Raw genomic sequence first — 23,553 nt, 5'->3', positions numbered from 1 at the left:
AGCGCGGTGTCAAACGGCCTACACTGCCGCGCTCTGGATGGACCTTTAGCGCTTTACAGTTGCGCACCGACTAGGGCGTTCGATTTTCTTTCTCTTTCTTTCCGCGTGTGTGTTCGCCTCGCCTCGCCTCGCTCGCTCGCTCGCTCTTGCGAATTTTCGACCAATTGGTCACGAGATTTCTCAGCCACTCGCTGTTGGAATTTGTGAATTCTTGAGAGCCCTCGAGGACTCGGGAAAAGCGCGTGGTTCTGGAGAAATTTAAATGCTCGGATATTCTCGAGAGACTCGAAAATCGCGCAGCCTTGAGCATTAAAATCGGACGAGACGACAGAACTTATATTACGCGCTCTTCAACGTTGAATTAAAATACTGTTTATAGTGGACATATGGATGAATCCAAATATGAATTATGAAATTTTGCAGATGTGTTCTATAATAATAATTTCAATTCAGACATAAGGCCTACGTATCAAATCTGGTATCGTTCATACAAATATAAAAAAATAAGATACGTTGATATATTTCAGAATTTACTGATTTTTTAATGAATTTCCGAGTTTAAACAAGATGATTCAAGATGATTCGATTTTGTCACTCATTCGAAGTAATTCATGACGCGTTACAAAAACATCCTGCACATTTTTGTATACAATTCTATGCGCAAGCAATGACACACATATCTCTTCGGAGGCACCGTTATGAAAAGTAATATATCGATATTATTAATTTATGCAAAATGTCAAGTGTCGGATGAGTTTTTGCCTCCGGTATAATTAACAACTCTTTAATTAATACGATAATAATCACGAAACAATAATTACATCATCGCAACATGAAATCAGAGCTGCGAAGGTCTCGTCTAAAAACGGATACATAATTATTTATAAATAATTTATCTCCTTACGTCACTCCCGTCGATTCTCATTGGTGATTTCATAGATATCAGCCGGACGTTATCGACGGAATATTGTCGTTTGCGACGAGTTTTCATCAAGCGACACTATCCGTTATGCGCACCTCGACAGTTTACATGGATGAAAAAATGTTTGACACCTGCGACGTGTGTGACAAGTTGACAATGTTTTTAAATTCCCGTCACTCAAAATCCGTAAGAGACGAGCCCGATCGTTCCGAAAGATTTTTGTAAATCCGCTGTATATTTTTACGTGATTCGAATGGAAATCGAAAAGAAATGACCGGTAACGCGACGTATCGTTCGCTTCGAGGCACCTAACCAAGAAATCGACCATCCGCGCGAGAACATGAACACCCTCGCACGATGTCCCGGAATATATTGCGGCCGGGAATTATTGCCGGACGGAAATTGGAGCGAATGCGGCGCCTGTCCGCGCGGTTTTCGCGTTAACGCCTCGTCGGCGTGCGTACCTTGCGACGATGCGCCTATATTCTATGACTGGCTCTATCTGGGTTTCATGGCCTTGCTAGTCCTGGTCTTACACTGGTTCTGCATCGACAAGGTCTCCAAACGTCGCAACATACCCAAAGAGGTGATCGCGCTGCACTTGTCGGCGTTGCTCGAAATATTATTGGCGTCCCTCATAGCATTACAACTGACAGATCCCATTGGCACATTCACCATCAAGTCGTGTAGCGCAAAGAGACTATCTGACTGGTACACATTGCTGCACAATCCCAGCCCTAATTATGAAGCAACTCTACATTGTACACAAGAGGCGGTTTATCCTTTGTTAGTTTATACTCTGTCGAATATTGATATTTAGTAGGAACACAGTTTATACACTTTTATATCTTTTTCATTTCAGATACACTGTAGTTTTTATTTTTTACGCCCTAGGGATAATCCTGATGTTACTGATAAGGCCGTTAATAGCTAAGAAATTTTTACCAAAGCAGGGCAAGCTCTCTATCTATGCAGCTTTATACTTCTACCCAATCTTGGCACTTCTTCATGCTGTAGGCGGAGGTCTGATATGTATGTGGCACCTATAATATAGTTGTAAAATTGATAAAGGATGATACACCAACTGTGTGTTAGTTACATGTTTCATTTCTCTTTCTAGATTATTCATTCCCGTATATCACTATCATTCTGTCGGTCCTGTCAAATGCGGCACATTTTGCATTTAAATTGAACCAGAGAATGAAGTCATTGTTACTGAGCTCTGTCTCAGATATAAAGAACGTGATAGTGATTTTGGGTCATTGGCTATTACACGCATATGGTGTGATGGCAATTGCTACTCTTCGTGGAATCAACATTCATCCTGCAATGTTGGCTTTAGTACCATTACCCGCTTTATTTTATATCATAACTGCGAGATTCACCGACCCCCATAAGCTCAACATTGAATGAAGTGAGTCTTGTATTTCTTCAGTGCAACTGATTTCTATCCTACGTGTACCTTAAAAAAAGGCTAATATGTCCATCTTTTCAATTGTTTGATTGTAAAAGTCTTAAAAATTTGTAAGAATTTCAAAAGTTTAAAATTCTATATTAAATCAAATATATACTTTAATTATTAAATTATCAATGCGATTGATATAGAGTGTTACTTTGAAATGTCTATTAAAAGACCTTTATTGTTGAAAAATTAAGAAATAGGCATTGATTCTTTCTTCCAAAATGCATATGGCATTTTGATAGTCTATAAATTTAGTACATTGTAAAATTTTATGTGTAATATATTAAGATTTTTTAATAAAAATGTTGAAAATTTAGAAATATTTGTTAATATTAATCTTCTTATACTCGAGATTCTGAAAAAATTAAGTTACACATATTTGCTTATAGTATATATATTTCATTACATCATTTGTACATAACTTATACATCAAAATGCATTGTTCTTTTTCTGTATTCGTATATACTCTGACGTGTATCAATTTCATAACTTTTGATTCATCAAGAATGTGAAATTAATTAAAATTATCATATGGGAAACAACCGAATTAGATAGCCACATTATCAAAATTTTGTTCGGCACTCAATAAATCTATTATTTAATATGTCCGTTGTTACTTGCGGTAATAAATTGGAGGTTGTTTATAGTTCACGCTATATTTTTAGCAATTAATATTTAATATAATGCATGTTTGCGCGTCATTTGTGATATTGCGATGTAGATACGAAATCTCATCACGTAAATATTCACGTAAATAATCATTGCGTCAATGGACATTACAAGAATTTACATACAAACATGTTTTTCTATTTTTAACAAGATGACGGCCGGCTTGTATATGGATAATAATGGAGCATGCATTATAGAGAACAATGCATTCTTGGTGTTAATTCATACATTTACACACATTTATTTGCTTTGCATGCAGAACGAAAACGTATCATATATATCTCGTTTTCGAATTTGAAGTTTATCGTATTCTTCTGTTACTCCTTTTGCACAAATGTTAAAATCAACGTGCTCTTCGATGAAATGGGCACTTTGTTTGAATATAACTTTTTCCTGTGTGTAAAATCAAAGGTTCAACATTAATAAAATATGGTGGAATATTATAGATTATATACACAATATAAATCATTAAATATATAAAATATAAACTTAAAAGAGATAAAGTATATATTTTTACAGATCGTTACAAAAAAAAAGAGAAAGATATGCTTACATTATTTCCTTCGTATCTTGAACGTAGTTAGGACTATACGTAACCACGGTGACTTCTTCCGACATATGTGGTATACTGGATAAGTCTATGACAATCGGTTTCTCTCCTGTATGATACGCTACCAAATATCCAGGATTACCGCTTTTTAATCTGCAAATTCATCAGAAAGATACATTCGTGAACTTTTCGTTTTATCCAAGAGCAGGGTTATTCTCTTCAGTTGTAGATTTAAGATTTGGCAAATCATGTATGTTAAAAGTTTTTTATCGGTTAGTTTATTATATTGTTTCATTACATGCGATAAATTCTTTATAGCAAAGCGTAAGTAAGTTAGTACATAAACTCACCCAATCCTGTACCAGGCATAGGAGGAAACGTGGAACATGAGCAAATTAATATTCGGTTAGTTTATTGCACCAATAATTCCTTATGTTGAGCGAGAGATATCTCACTTATCTTTCAGATCTACATAGCGATTTATTCGGTTGATAAGAAACTGAGCTTAGTAACGAGATAAAAGTTAAAGGACAATTGCCACTAAATACGACGCTCGAGAATGCGAGCCGGGACTTTTGAAAGCATCTCGATGTGAACTTAATTGTACGCTCTGAATGAATTCAATTATCCGATCAAAACCCGCCCCTATCCATTGTACTCACTCACCATTATTCTTTGAAAGATTAGTCTTGTAGGTCAATGCGATTTAATGGTTAATAGTGTATATTATGTTAATTGCGTTAAATCACCACACCTCTTTGAAAGTAATTCGAGCATGTCGAATTCTTCACTCATGTTAAATTTCACGTTAATATACCTTCTCGGAAATGACACGACTGTTATGCGTATTGATAGATATATTGTCGCAACGATTACCTTGTGTACACGAAGACGGTTTCATTGATAACTCTGGTCATCGTGTCTCCGTAGAGGAACGTCGGGCTACTTCGAACGTTTGAGAGAATGTTAAATGCATCCTTCGTGGACCTGACATCGTTTAATTGGAGAATAGGCGTGCCTGGTAGCAGCATTGTCATCAACGTTATACTGTCCGCGACATCATTAGGCATACGTTCTCGAATCGTGCGCACCTTGCCATTTATCTGTAATTGTATGCAACATACAGGATTACATTTGCGACAAATCACTTTGTGGAATATTCTATATTGTATATCTTAAGTATTATTTTATATCAAACCTTCTCAAAATATCCTTTGCTATTTCACGTTAAAAATGTCGAAATCTATAAAGTTACACGGTAAAGTCAACTTTATTTAGGCGACACTTACGTTCCATGCAGGCCATGGTGTGATCTCGATCCAGTGTGAGATACTTTTGTGCAGCATCGTGGCATTTATGTTCGCGCTGGCAGCGGTGAGGAAGTGTGAACTCTGCGGCAGATCGATCAGCGCGTCCTTTTGATTGTACACTTGCAATATATCGGCGCCGATATCTTCTTGCAGTGTGAATAATCTGCAACACGAAGATCAGCCAGCGACGTTATTATACTGATGATATTACGTAGCAATAGCGTGAATAGAAAGCCTTTAACGTACCCTTTTCCATCGGTTGCGTTGCGGACGATTTCTCGCCATTTCATCAGGACCTCTGAATTTTCCGGACGATTGCACGTGTGTATGTGTATCAATGATTGATAATCGTTCGATTCTACAGGAAGAAAGCTCCTGGACTCATTGCGGAGACCCGGGTCTTCTGTTAAGTACTGAGTGTTCGCTAGACGGAAACCGCTAATCCCTAATTTCAACCAATGAGTCAGAATATCCTGAAATAATATGCAGAACGTGAGACACTTGTTGAAGCGAGATTACAAATCGACTGGTTACATATAAAGTTATAGAGCTATATAAGATATTTACTCCGAATTGTTTCACTACTGCCGGGTTGTTGTAATTCAAGTCGGGTTGCGTCTTATTGAATTGATGAAGGTAATACTGGCCTCTTTGTTCGTTCCACTCCCATGCAGATTCGCCGTATACACTTAACTGTAAAGATAAATACGTTCATCAATCTTTCTTCTAACATCGATAAGATTATATATGTCGCTGCGCGAATACAGCTTACCCAATTATTAGGAGGACTTCGTCTTAATTTCCCACCGTCGGGACTAGTTATTCCATCGGCCCAGACATAATAGGACGTGAATGGATCTTCCTTCTCAACCGACCGTTTAAACCACGGATGTTGCATGGAAGAATGGTTGGGATCTAACTCGAGGAAGATTTGTTGACCCCCTTCCTTTGCCATCTTAACAAGATCTTCCAAGTCGCTGATGCTTCCATATTCTGATTTGATGGCTCTGAAATCTTCGATTCCTCCTACAATAAAATGAGATTTTAACATCAATCACATACTTTGTTTTAAGAAAATACGTGAAATCAAACACACCTATTTTATATATATATTTTTTTTCAATTTATACATACCATCTGAACTTTCTTTTACCAATGATGCCATAGATATCGCATTAACGTGTACATCTTTCAGCTCATGTAATGCAGGTTTTAATCCCATCAAATTGTTGCTAGGACTATCTGAAGTTTCCAACTGGACAATCGGACTTTCTTCCCACAGTTTTCTCGGCTCAGGTGCCGAACATTTCGGCGCCATCACAATGATAGCTACAGCACCAGCTAACATCGCAGCCCATAATAACCAGAAACCAATGAACAAGGCCCACCTCAATCTCACCCAGAATGGATCATTAATAAACTTCATCAGTTCTTCTTTGCCCATTGCAGATGTTTGGTTTATTGTTCCGATATCAATCTTAGCATCGCCATTCTCAGAAATAAATTTTACCTGTTGAAAAGTTGTAACACAATTTAGATAAAAGGAAAGTCTGAATAGCATGTATTATATAATTAAAGAATATATGATAAGCATTCATAAGGATAATAATTCTCATATTTTTTATATATGTTCTGCTTCCTAATTTGAAAATTTACAAATTGCAAATAATAAAAGTTCTTTCAAAATTTGTATATATTAAAAATTTCTCATCTCTTTTACCTCTTATTGTTAATTTGTTGTACAAATAATTACTCATATTTTATGCACATATGTATCATTCTTTTTTCAGTAACGTTCAAAATATATAATTACAATAAATTAAATGTATGTATATATGTAATAAATATACACATAAAAATAATTAATGGAATGTAAATTTTGAAAATAAATATTTTTATATATTACAGATCTACTGGCTTTACTTTAAAATATACTAATAGGGAGTTTTTGCAATACAGTCTCTCAGATATGGTAAATCCTGACCGTCATTCGCTCAGAAATAACATCGCCATGTATGCAACCAAGAGCATTTACGATCAACGTTTACCGTATCTAAGAGAGAGTATTGCAAAAACTCTCCAGTATCTGTGTATGTATCTTAGTATGATGCAATACTAATGATGCTTTGCTCATTTGTAGAGCTTAATTGACCCTGTTGCTTTTATATAATACAATTACTTTATTCTTCGCAAGACAACGCACCCCAATAGCTTCAACAACTAAACAAATTTTTATCAAATGTATCGAGAAAGTGCTCGAATTCCTAAAAGCATACGAAATCGATATCATGTCGGACCGCTCGGTGCTAAAACGGGCTTAACATATTGGAGAATTTTCGCAATACCGTCTCTCAGATACGGTAAACATAAATCGTGAATGCTATTGGTCGCATTGCGACGTTATTTCTGAGCGAATAACGTTCACGATTTACGTTTACCGTATCTGAGAGACGATATTGCAAAAACTGCCTATTGTGTCAAAAGCTGCCACATTATTCCCGAATGCGATCGATGCTCTCGTCTCAATAACGAGATAGGCGTGACCGTTATGAAACATGAGCAGAGTTTCTTATTCGCTATTTTAGAAAGTCATTAGAGAGTCATATTTCACTCGTGAATAAAAACGGCAAATTAGATATTTTATAAAAGATTTCACTGTCGTTCTTTGTTGAGAAATATGAATGACTCACATATAGTACATATTTAATCGTGCTGTGAGCACTTTTCTGTCCATTGATAAAAATCCGAGAAAAATCGATAAAAGTCATAAATCAAATTGTTGCTCGAGAAAAAATAGTTTGGGTAGTCGTATTTGCAATATCGTGCTCCTACGAGACGAGGTAGATATCATTATTTCGACCTCGATTCGAAATCGGAGCAACGATAAGTGCGACTGATAGACGATAGAAAGCCAAGTAAAGAATTTTACCTCCGTGGATTCTTTAACGATTTTTTGAGAAATATCATCCTTGAGCATTCGTTCCTGTGCACCCTCGTCATATTCGTCGCCGTTTTGCTTAACCATGATGCCGCTGCTTGTCTCTTGAGACGATCGTTGCTGTTTCACAGATTCAGCCTCGTACGGCTGATGTATCGACAAGACTAACGGCGTCTCCGTAGTATCGTTCGCTTCGCTCCCGGCTGTTGCTTCTTCCCCACTCTGCATCGTACGTTGTAATTCACTAAACTTTAGGAAAATTTTACGCAATACTTCTGACGAGGGAATCTCTCTAGCGGCTAATTCAAATTTTGAAGACGATTCACGAGATCGACAAAAATTACGACGAACGACGTACACCCCTCGCAACGACACCTGATATTCGTGAAATCAAAATGGCACGATTCGACATCGATTGTTCTCTCCGCTCTCTTTAGCCCCGACCTTTCGATTTTTGAACAGTTGTACTTATTTCAACTTTTGACCCAAAAGATGCGTTCGGATGGGCGTTTTATTAGAGGTAATAGGGAGTTTTTGCAATACTGTCTCTCAAATACGGTAAACATAAATCATGGGCGTTATTCGCTTCAAAATAACGTCGCCATGTACGCGATCAATAAGGAGTTTTTGTAATATCGTCTCTCAGATACAGTAAACGTAAATCGTGAATGCTATTGGTCGCGTACATTGCAACGTTATTTCTAAGGAAATAACATTCACGACGTTACGTTTACCGTATCTGAGAGACGGTATTGCAAAAATTCCCTATCCACAATCAACATTTATTATATCTGAGAGACGCTATTGCAAAAACTCCCTACTATCATAAACGCTACTAAAACGCTGTTTGTACAATAAAACTTGTAGAAACTACGAAAACTTATAGAAACTTATAGAAACGTGTAGACTTGTGTTATATGTTTTTTAGAAAGTTTTAAATAAATAAATTTATTTATATATCATCGAAAAAAGTTGTACATAACTGTTGCGATCAAAGGAGTGATGTATTACTTAGATAGCAAGGTCAATACAATTAAATTAAATAGTTAAAATCAAAACAAAAAAAAAAGTAATTTTGACAATCGCAAAAATCAGATCTTTTCTCTGTGATACGTTCGATAAATTCTCTTTTTTGTCTTTTGCCATTTCTGTTAAATTAATGTCAGGTACGTTTTTATCTTTGCCGTGATCTAATTTGTACAAATATACATGACATTTTTTAACGGAATGGAGTGGATTTATATGATCATTAATACGATTTGTTCATTGATTGAGATAAATGAATTATCGTATATCAAAGAAGTTCAAATAAACATTTAAATAGAGCGCGTCTGCACACACGCCCCCGCACATATCTGTCAGGCCATATTTGAAGATGTTAAAATCATCTGCTGACATCTACACGGTGTGCTGATCCTATGCCGAGGAATGTGTGAGGTTCACGCTTATATACGAAATAAAAAATTTGTACGATGACTCAAATATCTAGGCTCGAAATTAATCGAGAATTAATAAAGCTGATCCTAAGAAAGACTGGAAACTCGAAAAGGTGTTTTTACCAGCTGTTGGACTTTTGCTAACCTTTACGGTCTATTATGGTTTCATTCATTATACTATCATTATTAATGACATTTCGACAAACGTACATGACTGTTAGAGATAAAATATGATGTTAAGATGTGTTTTAAATGTATTACATATATACGTACATACATATCATATATATATATATAATGCATATATATATATATATATCTTTTCTCTAATGAGGCACAAGAATTAAAAATTGCTTGTCAAAAAATTTCTGAAATATATAAATCTCTTTTAGATAATTTGCACATAAACATTGTGAATCAAGTCTCTTGTTTCATGTTCAATTTTTTTGTTTCAGTATATACTTGCTCTGGATGATATGATGAACGAACTACAAACTCTACCAAAGTAATATTCTTATCTGTTTACAACATAGTCATTGATAATTTAATTTTCTACGTTCATAAATATTAAAAAATAATTCAATGTTAACATTTTGATTCTTCTTTATAGTAAACCATCCAAAGATTCTATGATGGGTTATACCAAGCGAATAGATTTTTTAAAAGGAGTAATAAATGCAATGAAATTATCGAGTCCAGTAGAAAAAGTAGCAGCTGCACAATTACTGTCAAAGAATTCAACTTTGGCAAATGATTCTGTTAGTACAAATATTACAACACAAATACATCAAAAGACCATTGCAAAATACAATCGTGAATTACGTGGAGAATTATTTCATGCTAATAAAGGTAATTATCTTTTTAAGACTTAAATATATGATAAGAATTTTCATCTTTACATATTGTATTCAATGTTAAATATGTTATATGTTACAGGTATAAGTAAGGATGGTGTACGGCAAAGACTATCAAACTCTAATATACAAGATGAAGATTTAGATGCTATCTTGAAATATAATCGTAACATACAAGAAAAGATTGCGGAAAATATGCTTTCTATGACTAGCAGTATGAAGGAACATGCATTAGCAGCAAGTGCTATAATAAAGAAGGACATTAGTACATTGGAAAGATCAGATAAATTAACAGATGTTAATGCCATCAAATTGAAAAAGGAATCTTTGAAACTGGAGGAACATACTAATTCAAAATGGAGATGTTGGGTGTGGATTATGATAGCTTTTGTTTTGGTTATATTTTTTAGTGAGTAACTCATGTAGTAATTATTCTCTGTTCTTTTTTTAGAAAATATAATTAGAGTTTTTTTGTTTATTATTTGACATAAATGTTTAACTAGCATTATATTCATAATATATGTATCATATATACTTATAAATACATTGACAGTTAAATTATTATTTAAATTAATTTGCTCTTTTTTTTTTAGATATGGTGCTATTCATGAAAGTGGTAAAGAAAAGAATTTAGATATAACTAAGACCTTTTAAAAGCTTATGTGTCAACAAGTATGAAATATATCTCTATAGAGTGACTAACACAGCTGTGTGAGTCACTGGGTTGTTATTATGATGATAGGGGTTGTACACAATCATGAGTATACTTGTAAAAACACCTACACCACCTAAAACAGCTTGGAAACCTGGTAAATATTACAAAATAGTGATATATTAGTTAATTATTGTAACAGATAATTCTTTATATGTTTCATGGATAATTTGATTATTCATTATAAAATTCCTGAAGCATTCCTCAGTTTTTTACTAAGTGATGGTTAAGTAATGAAAAAAACTTCTATGTTTACATATAGTTCTGTATGTGTATCTCCCATGTATTATAGAATTATGTATTTATACACTAAATTAATTATATCTAAGATATTAAAACTCAATAAAAAATCTAACATGTATCATTTTGAGGTTATATGATGTGACATACCCGGATCCAACACTACAATCTATCTTAAGAAAATTTAAAAGAATATATGCTTCAGATCATAAAAAAGCAATACAATTTAAAAGAATTTGTAAAAAATGTGTTATACTTATTAAAGGATCATTATATCTATTTTAATCAAGTAAAATGTTACAATGTGTGAACTAGATTAGCAAAATAATTAAATGATCCTATGCATGTATGATATATTAATTCTTGCGATTGATCTACAATATATTTCTCTAGTATAATGTGACATTGATTATCAATATTAACACTGTATTATCTTTAAGGCAAAGTAAAAGTGGTCAGGGCATTATGCAAGTATACCGCACAGCATGTGAGTTATTTCTTAATAATAATCTTAATAGTAATCTATCAAAAATGAAATGTAATGTTTTTTACATTTATAATAACGATATGTTGGAATGATATTTTCTCTTTGCAGACGAACGAATTATCATTTGACGAAGGTGATCTTCTTTATGTGTATGATAAAGATACAGATCCCAATTGGTGGACAGCTAAGTGTGGAGACCAAAAAGGCCTTGTGCCAGTCACATATGGTACAAAGAATGTGAATATCAGTTTTTTTCAGCTATTGCTTAACATTTATGATGTATCTTATCTTGCTAGTCGAAGAGCAAACGCAAGAGATTGAGTTACCTCTACACGATGCCGCGAGACGTGGTAATATCTGCTTCCTAAGAGAATATCTAAAACAGGGTATATCGGGAACCGGTTTAGACGCAGCAGGAAATACACCGTTATATTGGGCAGCGCGCACTGGTCATGTGGAATGCGCGAAGGAGCTCCTTAATTTGCCAAATCCTGCAGTAAATGCTCAGGTAAGAACGATACAAATGAAGATGAGAATCTGAGATGCATGCTTCTATCACTTATTTATCATTAAATGTAACTGCAATAAGACAAACATTTAACAATAAAATATTCAACAAAATTTAAGATACGAGCATGGGCCTGTATGAGTAATGACCATTATGTGTTTATTACTACGTGTATCTCGTTACACATATCGTGTCGTTACTTCATTTTCTCTAATTTCATGTTTGTAATATTTTTCATTAATTGCAGAACAAAATGGGCGATACGCCGCTGCATGTGGCGGCGAGTCATGGGCATTTGGAGATAATAAATTTATTGCTGGAACACAACGTGGACGCCACGTTGCGAAACAAGGACGGTTTTACTGCAGAGGAATTAGCGTCCGACGCATCCATCAAAAATATGATACAATCACAGCAAGGTGGATACGACGGTAGACACGAGTACAACGATGATGATTACAATAATGACAGTGATTAAAAATTTTACGTACTCACCTAATGGGAGCAATTTAAACATTCCTACTATAAAAGTATTAAGCGATAACGCTAATTTCTAAAGATCTCTGGAGCAGTGTTCACATTAATGTTTAAGAACTATTCTTTTATATTGTATAATCATAAAGCGTTCTTCATGTTTATCACATTGCGAGGATAAAATAATTAAGATTCTTGATTTAACAAAAAAAAGTCAACAAATATATTGTTAATAATGTGCATTACATTATGGACAATATCGTATAACGTCGTTAATATTATTTTGCCGAACATCCCAAAATAAGATAGGTTCGTATAAAACATAATTATAACATTCGTACTGAAACTAGTTTAATTACACTTTGATTAATCAGTTAATAATGCTAATCATCTAATATGAAAAAATCAGTTTGAAACTATATTGTAAACTTGAAACGTACAAGACGATTTATGGAAAAAGACAATGTAAACATCTTTTCAAATGAATTATAATATATATAAATTATATTTCACTATACTTAGATTTTCTTTGCCAAATTCATTTATTTAAATCCTTAAAAGATACAATATATAAATCTTTGGGATATAGTACAATTTCCTTTTTCCAGTGTAACGTCTTGTTTATAATTTTATGCACAATTACTTTCAAATGTTTTTACTGAACCATCTGTTGAAATCGAGCCTCAATATTAATCGAGCCAAATGTTCTCCACTGGGTTGTGCACGCATTTTGTTCAGTGCCTTCATCAGCCAATTCATTACGCTATTCAGTGTCTCACATAATGTTTTGAGTTCTTCTTTGTCTGTTAAGAGCAAATTTCCAACATCCCACATGGACGCTTGCAAGATGAAATCGTCGCACAGTCGTAACAAAAGATGTATCAGTTTGTTCACCTGAACATTGATTATACATATGTATATGCAACATGTACAAAATGTACAAGTTATTTCTAACATGCCAAGCTAATCTTCATCTATCTTATTGATTCTTTAATACCAATGAGTCCTTTTCTCAACAAAAATGGCTTGTTGAATGTAAAAATTTTGGTTTTAAATTGAAGAGTGATTTTAATTTCACCAAATCTTATTAGAAACTTACTGGATTTTTCTTTCCCGTTCCACTGGTCAACAAAAAGGTCTGTGACATGACATTAGCCAGGAACACAGAATGCGCTTTCTGTATATCTTCGAAATCCTTCGTGCCTTGCATACTCGCTTCCATTACGGTATATTGACTTTCCACCACATCCACTTGTAGATAATATTGCAAATTGTCAACAATGAAAATCAAATTATTTCTCAATTGGATCACGCCGATATCTCTGCAATTGGGAATATTTTAGTGTGAGAATCACGGATAACAAGTTTCATTTGTCATAATTCTGATTAATGTTGCTTACATGTTTTTGTGATGCATGTGCTCGCTCCATAGGCCCCATAGATCTATCTGTGTCTTTTTAACTCTCAACAGAAAGCGAAACAGAGTGTTATAATCGTTCAATGCAGCTGGACTAAACAACAAATGCAATGGCCAAACGACTTTGTATTTCAGGATGATCATACCCCAGCCACGTTTCTCTGAAGAAACAATCCAAGATTTTAATGTCATTTCAAACATTTTAGAAATAAAATGTGATAATTAGACGCTACGAGCACATACCATTAGGATCCTGTCTTTCGTTATCAGAAAAATCGGTGGTATCTGTGCCAGTATCTTCGTTTTCGGAAGACAGCATAGGTACCGCGAAATTGAAGCTATCGATCACGCTCTCATCATTCAGATGCATTTTTCTCAATGCTATCTGGAACGCGAGATTAATATCTCTGGATGTGTGACTCGTGGGCGCCTTACTCAGGATGTGCGCCGTGAGCTTGATGAATTCTAGAAACAGATCACCACGACCCATTAGGAAGAATTCTTTCACCAGCCTAAGTTGTTGCATTAGTTGCGCTTCTGTGACAGCCTTGCGCCATAGATTTTCGGTGATTAACTGTTTCATATCGTTGATTGCACGATCGAACTCAATGACGTTAAAGACTGATTTCGCCTGGAGATCCTTTAGTAGCCTGAAGAACCAGGTTTCCTTATGGCCCCACACTAAATTCTTTGGCTGAGATGTCATGAAATCTAAATTATCAAATATTAGAATCCTACCTATGTAATTTTTATATCTTAATATATTAACGATAGTTTTCTTTAAAAAATTTGATTCTAATTGATGCTGATTCTACAAGGATATTAACTTTTTTCTGACTGAGATATTACCTCTTTTCTGACTGGGATCATTTCTAAACATAATGACAGTTTGACCAATAGTCAAAATCTTGCCTGCCATCGAGGGTCTGATGTAAGATGGAAGCATGTCGATCTGAACATTATAGTCCCACATATCAACATCCATTTTCCTACTGGCTGACAATCCACGTGTATCAACGTTGTTTTTACCATTCTCGTGCACTAAAGTTCTGTCATAATCTGACACTTTTTGTATGAAGAACTCTCTGTGAGCATCTTCCAACTGCCCATATAAGAGCCAGCTTTGTAAATGCTTGTAGAAAACAATGTGAACATGATGGATTATCCTAAAATTGAACGAATAAATGAAAACAATGCTGATACAATATTTAGGATGCAATTATAAATTTCTTACAGTTCCAAAGCAGAGTTGATTTTGGGTATGCCGGTATGCATACGCTGATGTAAGCATTGTAACAATTTACAACCATGTAATTTCTGTGTACGAATCTAAAATAAAAAATGCAAGTGAATGAAATCAAATATAATCAAATATATCAATAAACATTCAACCTGATTAGTGTAAAATTTGTTCCAAAGAACATATAATTACCTCACGAATGATAGAATGTAAAACAGAGAACAGACAAGTATGCTTTTCAACAGTACAGAGGATTAATGATAAAGGAGTATGACTATTGTTCAAAACTGTACGTTCTAACTCAATTATTTCTTTACGAAAAGGTTCTAGTGCCTGATCCATTCCATCACACAGAGCACGAATATATAAACCAGGAGCTATATTTTCTGTAAAACATAAAATATTAATTAATTATGTAACATAGCTAAAACATTTTAAATTTCTAAACTTTAGAAACTGTTAGAACTTACCTTTTGTATCTAGACCATATATTGTATATTCATGTATGAAGCCTCTTATGATATTGCATTCTTTTACTATATCTAATATCCTATTAAGGAGTGCTCGTTCTCCAGGATGCAAATATTTTTCAAGATCTATAGACTAGAAGAAAAATATTAATGAGTTATATATTTAACCTTATCTTAATTAATGTATACTTTACTAATGTATACTATCATTTCTGTACATGTCTTAAGAACTTAATTTAGCTTTTTAGTATCTTATATTTTATTTTGCTTTGTTATGTTCTTACATCTATTTCTATTATTTGCGATACACTGGTTGAGCAACCCCATAGTGACAGTAAAATCTCGTGCAACATGTTGAAAATATGATAGCTAGTAAACAGTAAAAATTTATTTTAAATAAATTTCACTTTGATAAATTAATATAAATACAATCTAATATTATGTTATATGAAAGATACACATGGTCATTTAATAAAAAAAAGTCATCGTTTGTTTATAATATAATATAATGATTAATATTGACAGTTGAGCATTACATATAATGACTGCTACAGAAACATACTTGATTTAATCGTGATCGTTCAATCTCATTTCATGTCTATCCTCATTCTACTTTTTTTCAAATAATTACAAAACATATATTAAATTTCTAAAATTTGAATCTTTACGAAACAATACATTCATGACAGGCTTTAAATTGACCTGCACTGGTTCTCTTCTTTTTCTTCCACCAAGACTGCGTTCCGATATTCAGTACTAGCACTGAAGATCTATAGTATACGTGACATAAACTATGTATTTTTAGTACTAGTAGGGAATATCGGAATGCAACTCAAAGGTTTGTTCTTTCCAGCTGAATATTCTGCATTAGTTCAATAGTGCTGCAATAGCGCCGTGACTTTTGTTAATTTACTGACTTTTAGAAATTTCAAAATCATCATATTAACAAAAATCAGGGCACTATTACAAAATTAGCGAGGTATCGTAAGTTAAATATTGAAAAAGTTATCAAATTTTCCTTAAATATCTAAAAAAATATTAGGCAAATAAAAAAATGTTTTAAACAAAAGTTGTTCAAATTAATTGATGGAAAAAGACAAATAGATTTTGATAGAACAATTTTTTACAGAGTTTCTAAACTATAGTAACATCTCATCAATGTTATAAGAGTTCGTCAGATCAACATCTTTGCCTTTTAAATATTCCTTTTTATCATTGGAATTTTTCGCATACAGTAAAACCTAATTTAGCGATGTAATTAACATTACTTACATTTATGAATATTAAGATTGAAAAATATTTTGAACAGCTTTCAAGTTCATTAAATTTCACTGTTACGACATTAAATTGACTAATATAGTCGGAAACGAATGATCACCAATAGATGGCTCTGGCGATGTTCTGATCTTTTCCGGTCCGTTCTTTTGCGGATGTTGACCTGAACGTAAGTTGTAGAATGGAATTTTGTTGTTACACCGATGTAATTCCGTGTCAGATTAGTATGAATTGAACGAACTAAGCGATCGATGACATCTAAGAATAAGTCGGAGATTATACAAGTACAAAGTATGAGCTGAATATTGTATTATTACTCATTCATGTTCAAGCACGGTACACGTGACTGCGTGGCCACATGTTTAGCCAGCTTCGTTGTCTCACGAATTCATTAAACTATTTTTGGATAATTTGACTAATTAAAATCTTGCTCCGCTTGCGATTCACTTGTCACGGCACGGAAACATATCGTAAGATATTAAAATTTTCCCTAACTGAAGTTTAGCATGATTTTGATATGTATGTTCGCAAACAAAGCTGTAGATGGTTCCAAAAATATAAATAATGTTTTTCTTGCAGTGCTTGTTAGTAGATGAATTATTGTATAGTTTATGAAATGTTTGTTCCTCTCATTATGTATTGATAAATTTATTCTCCTTTATTTTATATTGTAATAAATTGGATAGATTTTATATTGTTATAACTTGGTTCTATGCTGTTTTAGTATATGATATAATATAATAGTTATACTGAATTATATAATTTTGGAAGTTATTCATATGGCTTTATAATTGTAGTATAATTAGTATTTTAATTTAAAACCAATAATTTTTGAATATAAACAAGAAAATTGTTTTGGCTAGTTTCTTAATGTTTTGTGTTCTATTACAAATATTATCTATTACTTTTGTTCTCCAGTTAAACAATGGAAGACAAAGAAGGATTTGAAGATATGGTGGTGACAACCACCAATACCTTGCCAGTTACCATGACAGCTGAACTACCAGAAATCAAGTTGTTCGGACGTTGGAACTGTGATGATGTGCAAGTAAATGATATGTCCTTGCAAGACTACATCGCTGTCAAGGAAAAAAATGCTAAGTACCTTCCACATTCAGCTGGGCGTTACGCAGCAAAGCGTTTCCGAAAAGCTCAGTGCCCTATTGTGGAACGTCTGACCAATTCCCTTATGATGCATGGAAGAAACAATGGGAAAAAATTAATGGCTGTACGGATTGTGAAGCATGCTTTTGAAATCATTCATCTTCTTACTGGAGAGAATCCTTTACAAGTGAGCTTAATAGTTATTTTAAAAATATTTTTAACATTCTAGTTTATAAATCTATTAGTATATAGCAGTTACAAATTAGAGAATTTGAATTAATCTAATTTGAAAGCTTGTTGTGTTACATTTTTCTTTATTTTCCTTTGACTTCTAAGAAATTTATAATTTTGTAAATTTATATTTAACTATGTTTTAGTATGTATTTGATATTCTCTTGACTAAAATATTTGTGTTGCAGGTTCTTGTCACAGCCATCATAAACTCAGGTCCCAGAGAAGACTCCACACGTATTGGTCGTGCTGGTACAGTAAGGAGGCAAGCTGTGGATGTGTCTCCCTTACGTCGTGTTAACCAAGCTATTTGGTTGTTGTGCACAGGCGCGAGAGAAGCTGCGTTCCGTAATATCAAAACGATTGGTGAATGCTTAGCTGATGAACTTATCAATGCGGCTAAAGGTTCATCCAATTCATATGCGATTAAGAAGAAGGATGAGTTGGAACGCGTTGCCAAGTCCAACCGATAAATAAACTTTATATACAAAATTTTCAAATAAAGAAAGTTATTAATTTAATATTAGTCTTAAAAACTTTGATATTAGTTTTAAGGAAATATGAATAAATTTTATATCTTTAGATTATTTATTTTATTATATAGTAAAATATTTACCTGATATAGTACTTTTGTAAAGAAATATTTGCTGTCTAATGATATTGCTACCAATGAAGTAAAAACAAAGGTTGCTAATCTGACAAAATTGTCAAGTTATAATTCAAGTCATACTTAGGCTGTGTTTCAAAATTTACTGCTAATACTAAAAATACATAGTTTGTATCATGTATGTTATAGATTTTCAGCGTTGGCAGTGAATATTAGAACACAGCCATTATAACCGTGTATTTTACGAAAATATACTTCATTGTCGGTTTGCACAGACATAAGCCGGTATTCATAATCGGACCTTATGACCATTCTACAATAACTATTAGTTATAAAACATAAGAAAATAAACCAATCAGAATTCTTCATTTATAGATTGGAGAATTTTAATTGGTTTATTTTCTTATGTGTTATGACTAACAGCTTATTGTAGAATGGCCATTATATTTAAGACCGTGTTAAGAGTTGATCTTCAGATGCTGTATAAATGATTTCATTTCATTATCATTGGCTACGGGGATATCTGAAATTAGAGAGGAATCTGATAGCGGCCAACATGACGTTTTCGGCGACACCAACTTTCCGCACTGGGAAAGGGCGCCATCTACATTCATTTTGAGAGGGGAACTGCGATACTACATTCACTTTCAGGTCTCGGCGGTAAAACCTGCATGTGGTGGCAGTCCGTGCTACATCCACTTTCAGGCGGTTTATGTCCGTGCTACAACTATAATAGCGTACTTGACAAGTACGGTCTCGCATATTGTTATACGTTTGTAACATGTTAACATGCGCAAAAAAAAAAATAAGAATTTACATTGTGTATGATTAATATCATGAAGATCATACAAAATGTCCGGTAATTAGCTGCCAACCCGAAGTGTGAAGGTAGATTGGGTTGAAACAAACATAAAAGTCCCATACCGTTTTGCGAGATTCGCGATAATTATCGAGTTATTAATGACAGAAATCTGAGGAGTGGGAGTGCACCGACATAGGTGATTGGAGAAACGTTGCAGCTGCTCCGAGCAGTGATCATGAATCTTTTCCCTAACGTGAACCAGTGGAAAATAAAAGACTTCTGTCAGTTAGTGAAAAATGAAACATTTTATATGAATTTGTCAAATCAAAACATTTCACACGATAACTGAGTTGTCCAATATGGCAATAATTGAAGAACGATGACAATACCGACTGTTTTAACTACGATGAAAATAATGCGGACGTTTAAACCATACTGTATTTCGATTACTAATGCGATACAAATTACTAACGACATAGAAATATCGTATAAATCTATCGTTACTGTAATAAGTCTGTTGCGTTGCTTGAACGTTTCTCACCTCTTCTTACTTCCTTCAACATTCGAATATGCTTCTGTCTCGTTTTAGGTATAAAAAGTACGAAAAGTTGAAGCAACACGACAAACCTAACAAAAACTGCAAGAAATAAAGCATCAGTGCGCAATGTGACGTAATCAAAAGATTGCATAACAATATCACCAAGTAATTAAAATCTTTTTTAAAAGAGGTACGACAGTGTGCGCACTCGCACACCGAACCTCATCGCCGTCGGTTTCCCGAGTAACAAAGGCATCGTGTGGAAGCACAATAATGAACAGAGACTTCGCCGAACGAAGGACAACGTAGCGACGTCAGCAGTATACGTTGAGCAACTGCCGTTGTCCGGCAGAGATATCGGCCAAGTTGCTGATGATCTTGAAGCAGTTCTGTAAAGCCGCCATCCGTAAGCAGCCGTGTGATCTGTGTCAAGTGGTCCAGCTCTTTGTCGATGTTCTCTAGCATTGAGTTGTCATACCGAGTTCCTCTCACGTATTTGTATTTTCCTTCGGCAGCCGGTCTATCGACGGAACCGATGGAAAGCAGTTCGTTGAACAGGGAAGAGAAACTGGGCGCTTCGATCGGCAGGGATCGCGCGAATAAGAGTGCTACGAATGGCGGGAGGTTTTGCGGCACGAAGGACGCAAGCAACAGCGACGGGAGTGTCTTCTCCGGAACTGAGAATGACGCGAGAATCACGTGCCACCTGAATGTGCCCGTTAAGCGATCGGACATTTCCCGTCAAACGTACTCTTGGAGAGATCCATCAATTCAGAAAAAGTTGCTTTCACCATCAAACTCAAACAATGTCGTGTTGCAAGCGCGGTCACATGACCCATCGCCAACCCAAGCCCATGGACAAACTTGAGAACAATCAAGAACCCATCAAGCCAGATAAACCTTTTGTCCACCTGCCTGAGTAATGAAATCTTCTGGCCATATTTCTGCGCCTAACATGACATCGTCGTTGAAATATAAACATTTATCCGATATTCTAGGTATCCTGGAAGAATGAAAAGCATCGCTGCAATGCTCCGCATACATCGTTATGTGTAATATGTGTTTATTATATATACATGTATTTCCAAGCACCTATGAATATTACTTTCAATAGCAGGACTAGAAAAAGTTGGCAAATCAGTTTTATTTGGAAAGATATCTTCGTGAGTGACCAAAGTCACCCGTGGATTATCCATGTCCAACCAGCTCAGTATTTGACCATTAGTGACGATGTAAACGTGCCGTATCCAAGGCGCGTACATCTCCAACGAGCGCAACGAGTAGCGCAGCTAGCTCATCCTTGTCATTGAACCTCGAGACTGCGGTACTGAGATCCACGACAGGGACATGTCTCCGGAGACTCTCCAGGAACAGTGGATGTGAACCATTGACTCATATGTAAACCACGTCTATGGGGACGTGTTGGCACAATTTCTTTTGGAAGGAAACCCCCAGGATGTTGTCGTTGAAGGAGTCGTTGAAAGATCGCTTCGTACTTTTCCTTGCTTTATGTCAGCCACATCTGTGGGAAACAGAAACAGAACAGAGTCAATTTAGGCTTACCGGACGTCGCGTCCAAGTGAAGGTAAATATCGGCAACAGTATATATACTGTACATATAATCGTGGAGGTAAAGAGACCTTGATCGAGGGACTAACGCGTCCCAGGATACCGACCTTTGCGTCACGCGCAAAGAATGAACAAATAATCCGTGCAGCGACAGAAGCGTTATATTTTAATCTCTTCAAAGTGTATTATGCCGATAAATATGCAAGTGAACGCCAACAATATCACGAGCAAGGAGTACTTGTACGAGAGCAGACCGTAACACCGTCGCTGTATCAACTTCCATGTGTTCATTATATTGATACAGATATTCGATGCGATCAGCATCGCGTCACAAATCGACGGTGATGAGCACTAAAGAGAAATCTGAGAGCGGCTGATTACGCCGGGACGCTTTTTCTGCCGAATTCCGACGCGCCCCCGGAGAAAATGTGTGCACATTATATCCGTCCTGACGGTAATGGCAAAGCGTGCACAGTTCTTGCTCACTGCTACTTCCTTACAAGAGATAGTGGGTTAGACAAGCATTGACGATCAGTCGCTCTCCCTCTTTGTCGCACCACCGATGAGCGTACGCGTGATAGGAGGAGGCACGAGGCGAGGCAGCGGCAGATCTCATCGCTAAGTTAAAATCTCTTCCATCTTAACCCTTCGTCATCTCATCTTTCATGCAACATACTGCCCGCAATTCGGTAAGAAATATTTCGAGACCGCGCGGGAAACTTCTGGCAATGACACCAAATAACGCTAATAGGAGTGGCCATTTTTATAACTTTTACATTCAGTTTTATAATTTTCATATTCAGTTATGAACATACACATGCATATGCGTCGTAAATGTTAATATGCATTATACTTCAATTATTATTGATATTAAATAATTTTATTAACGCTAATAATTTAAACGATATCAGTAACTTGAGTTATCTTTCTTGCAAGGGAATTGACATATCCATCTGATTTCTAAAAAATTTCCTTGTATGAGACTTTTATGAGTCAGTGTGCAAAATTATATGATGGATTGTTGAATATTTGCAGAAGAAAAGTGAATAGTTTAATACATAGATATTATATTATAGACAAGTATAGGTACTGATATCGCCATCACCAAGAGAACGCAGAGGCCGCAAATAAATATTTCTTCCCGAAATGCGGGTAGTGCGTTGCGTGAAAGATGAGAAGGCGAAGGGCCAAAACGGGACAGATTTTGGCTTAGCGATAAGATCTGCCGCTGACTCGCCTCGTGCTACCTCCTGTCACGCGTACACTCATCGGTGGTGCAACAAAGAAAGAGAGTGACTGAACGTCTGCTCGTTTAACTCACTATCTCTTATAAGGAAACAAAGGTGAGTAAGAACCGTGCACGCTTTGCCATTCCCGTCAGGATGAATATATTGTGCACATATTTTCTCCGGGGGCGCGTCGGAAAAAGTATCCCAGCGTAACAACCCCGGTGGTCGTTTTCAGCTTTATCTTTGGTATTTTAATTTCCATATATATATTTGTAACATAATACATATACTATGACATACATACTATAATACTGAAGCCGATAGGCCGAAATCAATGCGAAAATGAAAGGTCACCGACTATAAGATAATTATATGTGATAAGACGTTAACCTGGATTCGAAATAAGGATGATGTAAGCAACTCGCATCGAGTTGTGATCGCACATTTTAAAGTTGAAAAACACAAAAATTTAAAAAGTGACGAGTCCAGAAATAACGAGCCATCAAATA

The 23,553-nt window shown here is 35.1% G+C and overlaps 5 protein-coding genes and 1 pseudogene across 9 annotated transcripts; 3 read left to right on the top strand and 3 right to left on the bottom strand.

Annotated features, from left to right (window-relative positions):
* The first annotated feature begins 989 nt into the window (after positions 1-989).
* On the top strand, positions 990-6,315 carry LOC105190936 (JNK1/MAPK8-associated membrane protein). Its single transcript, XM_011153971.3, has 4 exons — positions 990-1,708; positions 1,785-1,954; positions 2,043-2,336; positions 6,150-6,315. Exons 1-3 carry the CDS (start codon positions 1,263-1,265, stop codon positions 2,333-2,335), a joined length of 909 nt encoding a protein of 302 aa, XP_011152273.1. The 5' UTR covers positions 990-1,262; the 3' UTR covers position 2,336; positions 6,150-6,315.
* Positions 2,779-8,255, bottom strand: CD98hc (CD98 heavy chain). 2 transcript variants are annotated; one of them, XM_011153951.3, is made up of 10 exons: positions 7,843-8,255; positions 6,048-6,423; positions 5,686-5,939; positions 5,481-5,606; positions 5,160-5,386; positions 4,893-5,076; positions 4,480-4,706; positions 3,954-3,959; positions 3,607-3,756; positions 2,779-3,446 (listed from the first exon to the last, which is right to left on the bottom strand). In XM_011153951.3, exons 1-10 carry the CDS (start codon positions 8,077-8,079, stop codon positions 3,371-3,373), a joined length of 1,863 nt encoding a protein of 620 aa, XP_011152253.1. In that variant the 5' UTR covers positions 8,080-8,255; the 3' UTR covers positions 2,779-3,370. The 2 variants fall into 2 exon arrangements, with proteins under 2 accessions (XP_011152253.1, XP_011152259.1); XM_011153957.3 differs by lacking the exon at positions 3,954-3,959.
* Positions 8,256-9,228: 973 nt separating this feature from the next.
* Positions 9,229-13,042, top strand: Use1 (Vesicle transport protein Use1). 2 transcript variants are annotated; one of them, XM_011153939.3, is made up of 6 exons: positions 10,359-10,550; positions 10,735-10,950; positions 11,534-11,580; positions 11,689-11,806; positions 11,877-12,088; positions 12,336-13,042. In XM_011153939.3, exons 2-6 carry the CDS (start codon positions 10,899-10,901, stop codon positions 12,564-12,566), a joined length of 660 nt encoding a protein of 219 aa, XP_011152241.1. In that variant the 5' UTR covers positions 10,359-10,550; positions 10,735-10,898; the 3' UTR covers positions 12,567-13,042. The 2 variants fall into 2 exon arrangements, with proteins under 2 accessions (XP_025160897.1, XP_011152241.1); XM_025305112.1 differs by lacking the exons at positions 11,534-11,580; positions 11,689-11,806; positions 11,877-12,088; positions 12,336-13,042 and adding exons at positions 9,229-9,283; positions 9,743-9,792; positions 9,898-10,136 and having other exon boundaries at positions 10,224-10,550; positions 10,735-10,948.
* Positions 13,043-13,111: 69 nt separating this feature from the next.
* Grip75 (gamma-tubulin complex component 4) lies at positions 13,112-16,388 on the bottom strand. Its single transcript, XM_011153915.3, has 10 exons — positions 16,252-16,388; positions 15,974-16,058; positions 15,690-15,822; positions 15,412-15,605; positions 15,214-15,308; positions 14,829-15,145; positions 14,223-14,690; positions 13,963-14,140; positions 13,662-13,884; positions 13,112-13,456 (listed from the first exon to the last, which is right to left on the bottom strand). The coding sequence occupies exons 2-10, from the start codon at positions 16,040-16,042 to the stop codon at positions 13,208-13,210; spliced, it is 1,926 nt and encodes a 641-aa protein (XP_011152217.1). The 5' UTR covers positions 16,043-16,058; positions 16,252-16,388; the 3' UTR covers positions 13,112-13,207.
* Positions 16,389-17,063: 675 nt separating this feature from the next.
* Positions 17,064-18,820, top strand: LOC105190891 (40S ribosomal protein S5). 3 transcript variants are annotated; one of them, XM_011153897.2, is made up of 3 exons: positions 17,064-17,133; positions 17,883-18,255; positions 18,488-18,772. In XM_011153897.2, the coding sequence occupies exons 2-3, from the start codon at positions 17,890-17,892 to the stop codon at positions 18,770-18,772; spliced, it is 651 nt and encodes a 216-aa protein (XP_011152199.1). In that variant the 5' UTR covers positions 17,064-17,133; positions 17,883-17,889. The 3 variants fall into 3 exon arrangements, with proteins under 3 accessions (XP_011152199.1, XP_025160903.1, XP_025160904.1); XM_025305118.1 differs by lacking the exon at positions 17,064-17,133 and adding an exon at positions 17,250-17,434; XM_025305119.1 differs by lacking the exon at positions 17,064-17,133 and having other exon boundaries at positions 17,890-18,255; positions 18,488-18,820.
* Positions 18,821-19,364: 544 nt separating this feature from the next.
* LOC105191097 (N-acetylglucosamine-1-phosphotransferase subunits alpha/beta-like) lies at positions 19,365-22,139 on the bottom strand (annotated as a pseudogene).
* Positions 22,140-23,553: the final 1,414 nt, after the last annotated feature.

This window comes from Harpegnathos saltator, unplaced genomic scaffold, assembly GCF_003227715.2.
Source record: "Harpegnathos saltator strain DR-91 unplaced genomic scaffold, Hsal_v8.6 scaffold674, whole genome shotgun sequence".
In the NCBI taxonomy this organism is placed as follows: domain Eukaryota; kingdom Metazoa; phylum Arthropoda; class Insecta; order Hymenoptera; family Formicidae; genus Harpegnathos; species Harpegnathos saltator.
This window is presented reverse-complemented; position numbering and strand designations above follow the sequence as displayed.

Bases quoted from the DNA above. Each gene is read 5' to 3' on its own strand.
- LOC105190891 (XM_025305119.1), top strand. From the start codon at position 17,890: ATGGAAGACAAAGAAGGATTTGAAGATATGGTGGTGACAACCACCAAT. The intron at 18,256-18,487 runs GTGAGCTTAATA...TTTGTGTTGCAG, and splicing joins CTGGAGAGAATCCTTTACAA to GTTCTTGTCACAGCCATCAT.
- LOC105190936 (XM_011153971.3), top strand. From the start codon at position 1,263: ATGAACACCCTCGCACGATGTCCCGGAATATATTGCGGCCGGGAATTA. The intron at 1,709-1,784 runs GTTAGTTTATAC...TTTTCATTTCAG, and splicing joins CAAGAGGCGGTTTATCCTTT to ATACACTGTAGTTTTTATTT. The intron at 1,955-2,042 runs GTATGTGGCACC...TTCTCTTTCTAG, and splicing joins TGTAGGCGGAGGTCTGATAT to ATTATTCATTCCCGTATATC.
- CD98hc (XM_011153951.3), bottom strand. From the start codon at position 8,079: ATGCAGAGTGGGGAAGAAGCAACAGCCGGGAGCGAAGCGAACGATACT. The intron at 5,387-5,480 runs GTAAATATCTTA...ATATTATTTCAG, and splicing joins CAGTAGTGAAACAATTCGGA to GATATTCTGACTCATTGGTT. The intron at 4,707-4,892 runs GTAAGTGTCGCC...ATACAATTACAG, and splicing joins CACCATGGCCTGCATGGAAC to ATAAATGGCAAGGTGCGCAC.
- Grip75 (XM_011153915.3), bottom strand. From the start codon at position 16,042: ATGTTGCACGAGATTTTACTGTCACTATGGGGTTGCTCAACCAGTGTA. The intron at 15,606-15,689 runs GTAAGTTCTAAC...TATGTTTTACAG, and splicing joins ATATGGTCTAGATACAAAAG to AAAATATAGCTCCTGGTTTA. The intron at 14,691-14,828 runs GTAATATCTCAG...TTGATAATTTAG, and splicing joins TGATCCCAGTCAGAAAAGAG to ATTTCATGACATCTCAGCCA.
- Use1 (XM_011153939.3), top strand. From the start codon at position 10,899: ATGAGTATACTTGTAAAAACACCTACACCACCTAAAACAGCTTGGAAA. The intron at 11,581-11,688 runs GTGAGTTATTTC...TTCTCTTTGCAG, and splicing joins GCAAGTATACCGCACAGCAT to ACGAACGAATTATCATTTGA. The intron at 12,089-12,335 runs GTAAGAACGATA...CATTAATTGCAG, and splicing joins ATCCTGCAGTAAATGCTCAG to AACAAAATGGGCGATACGCC.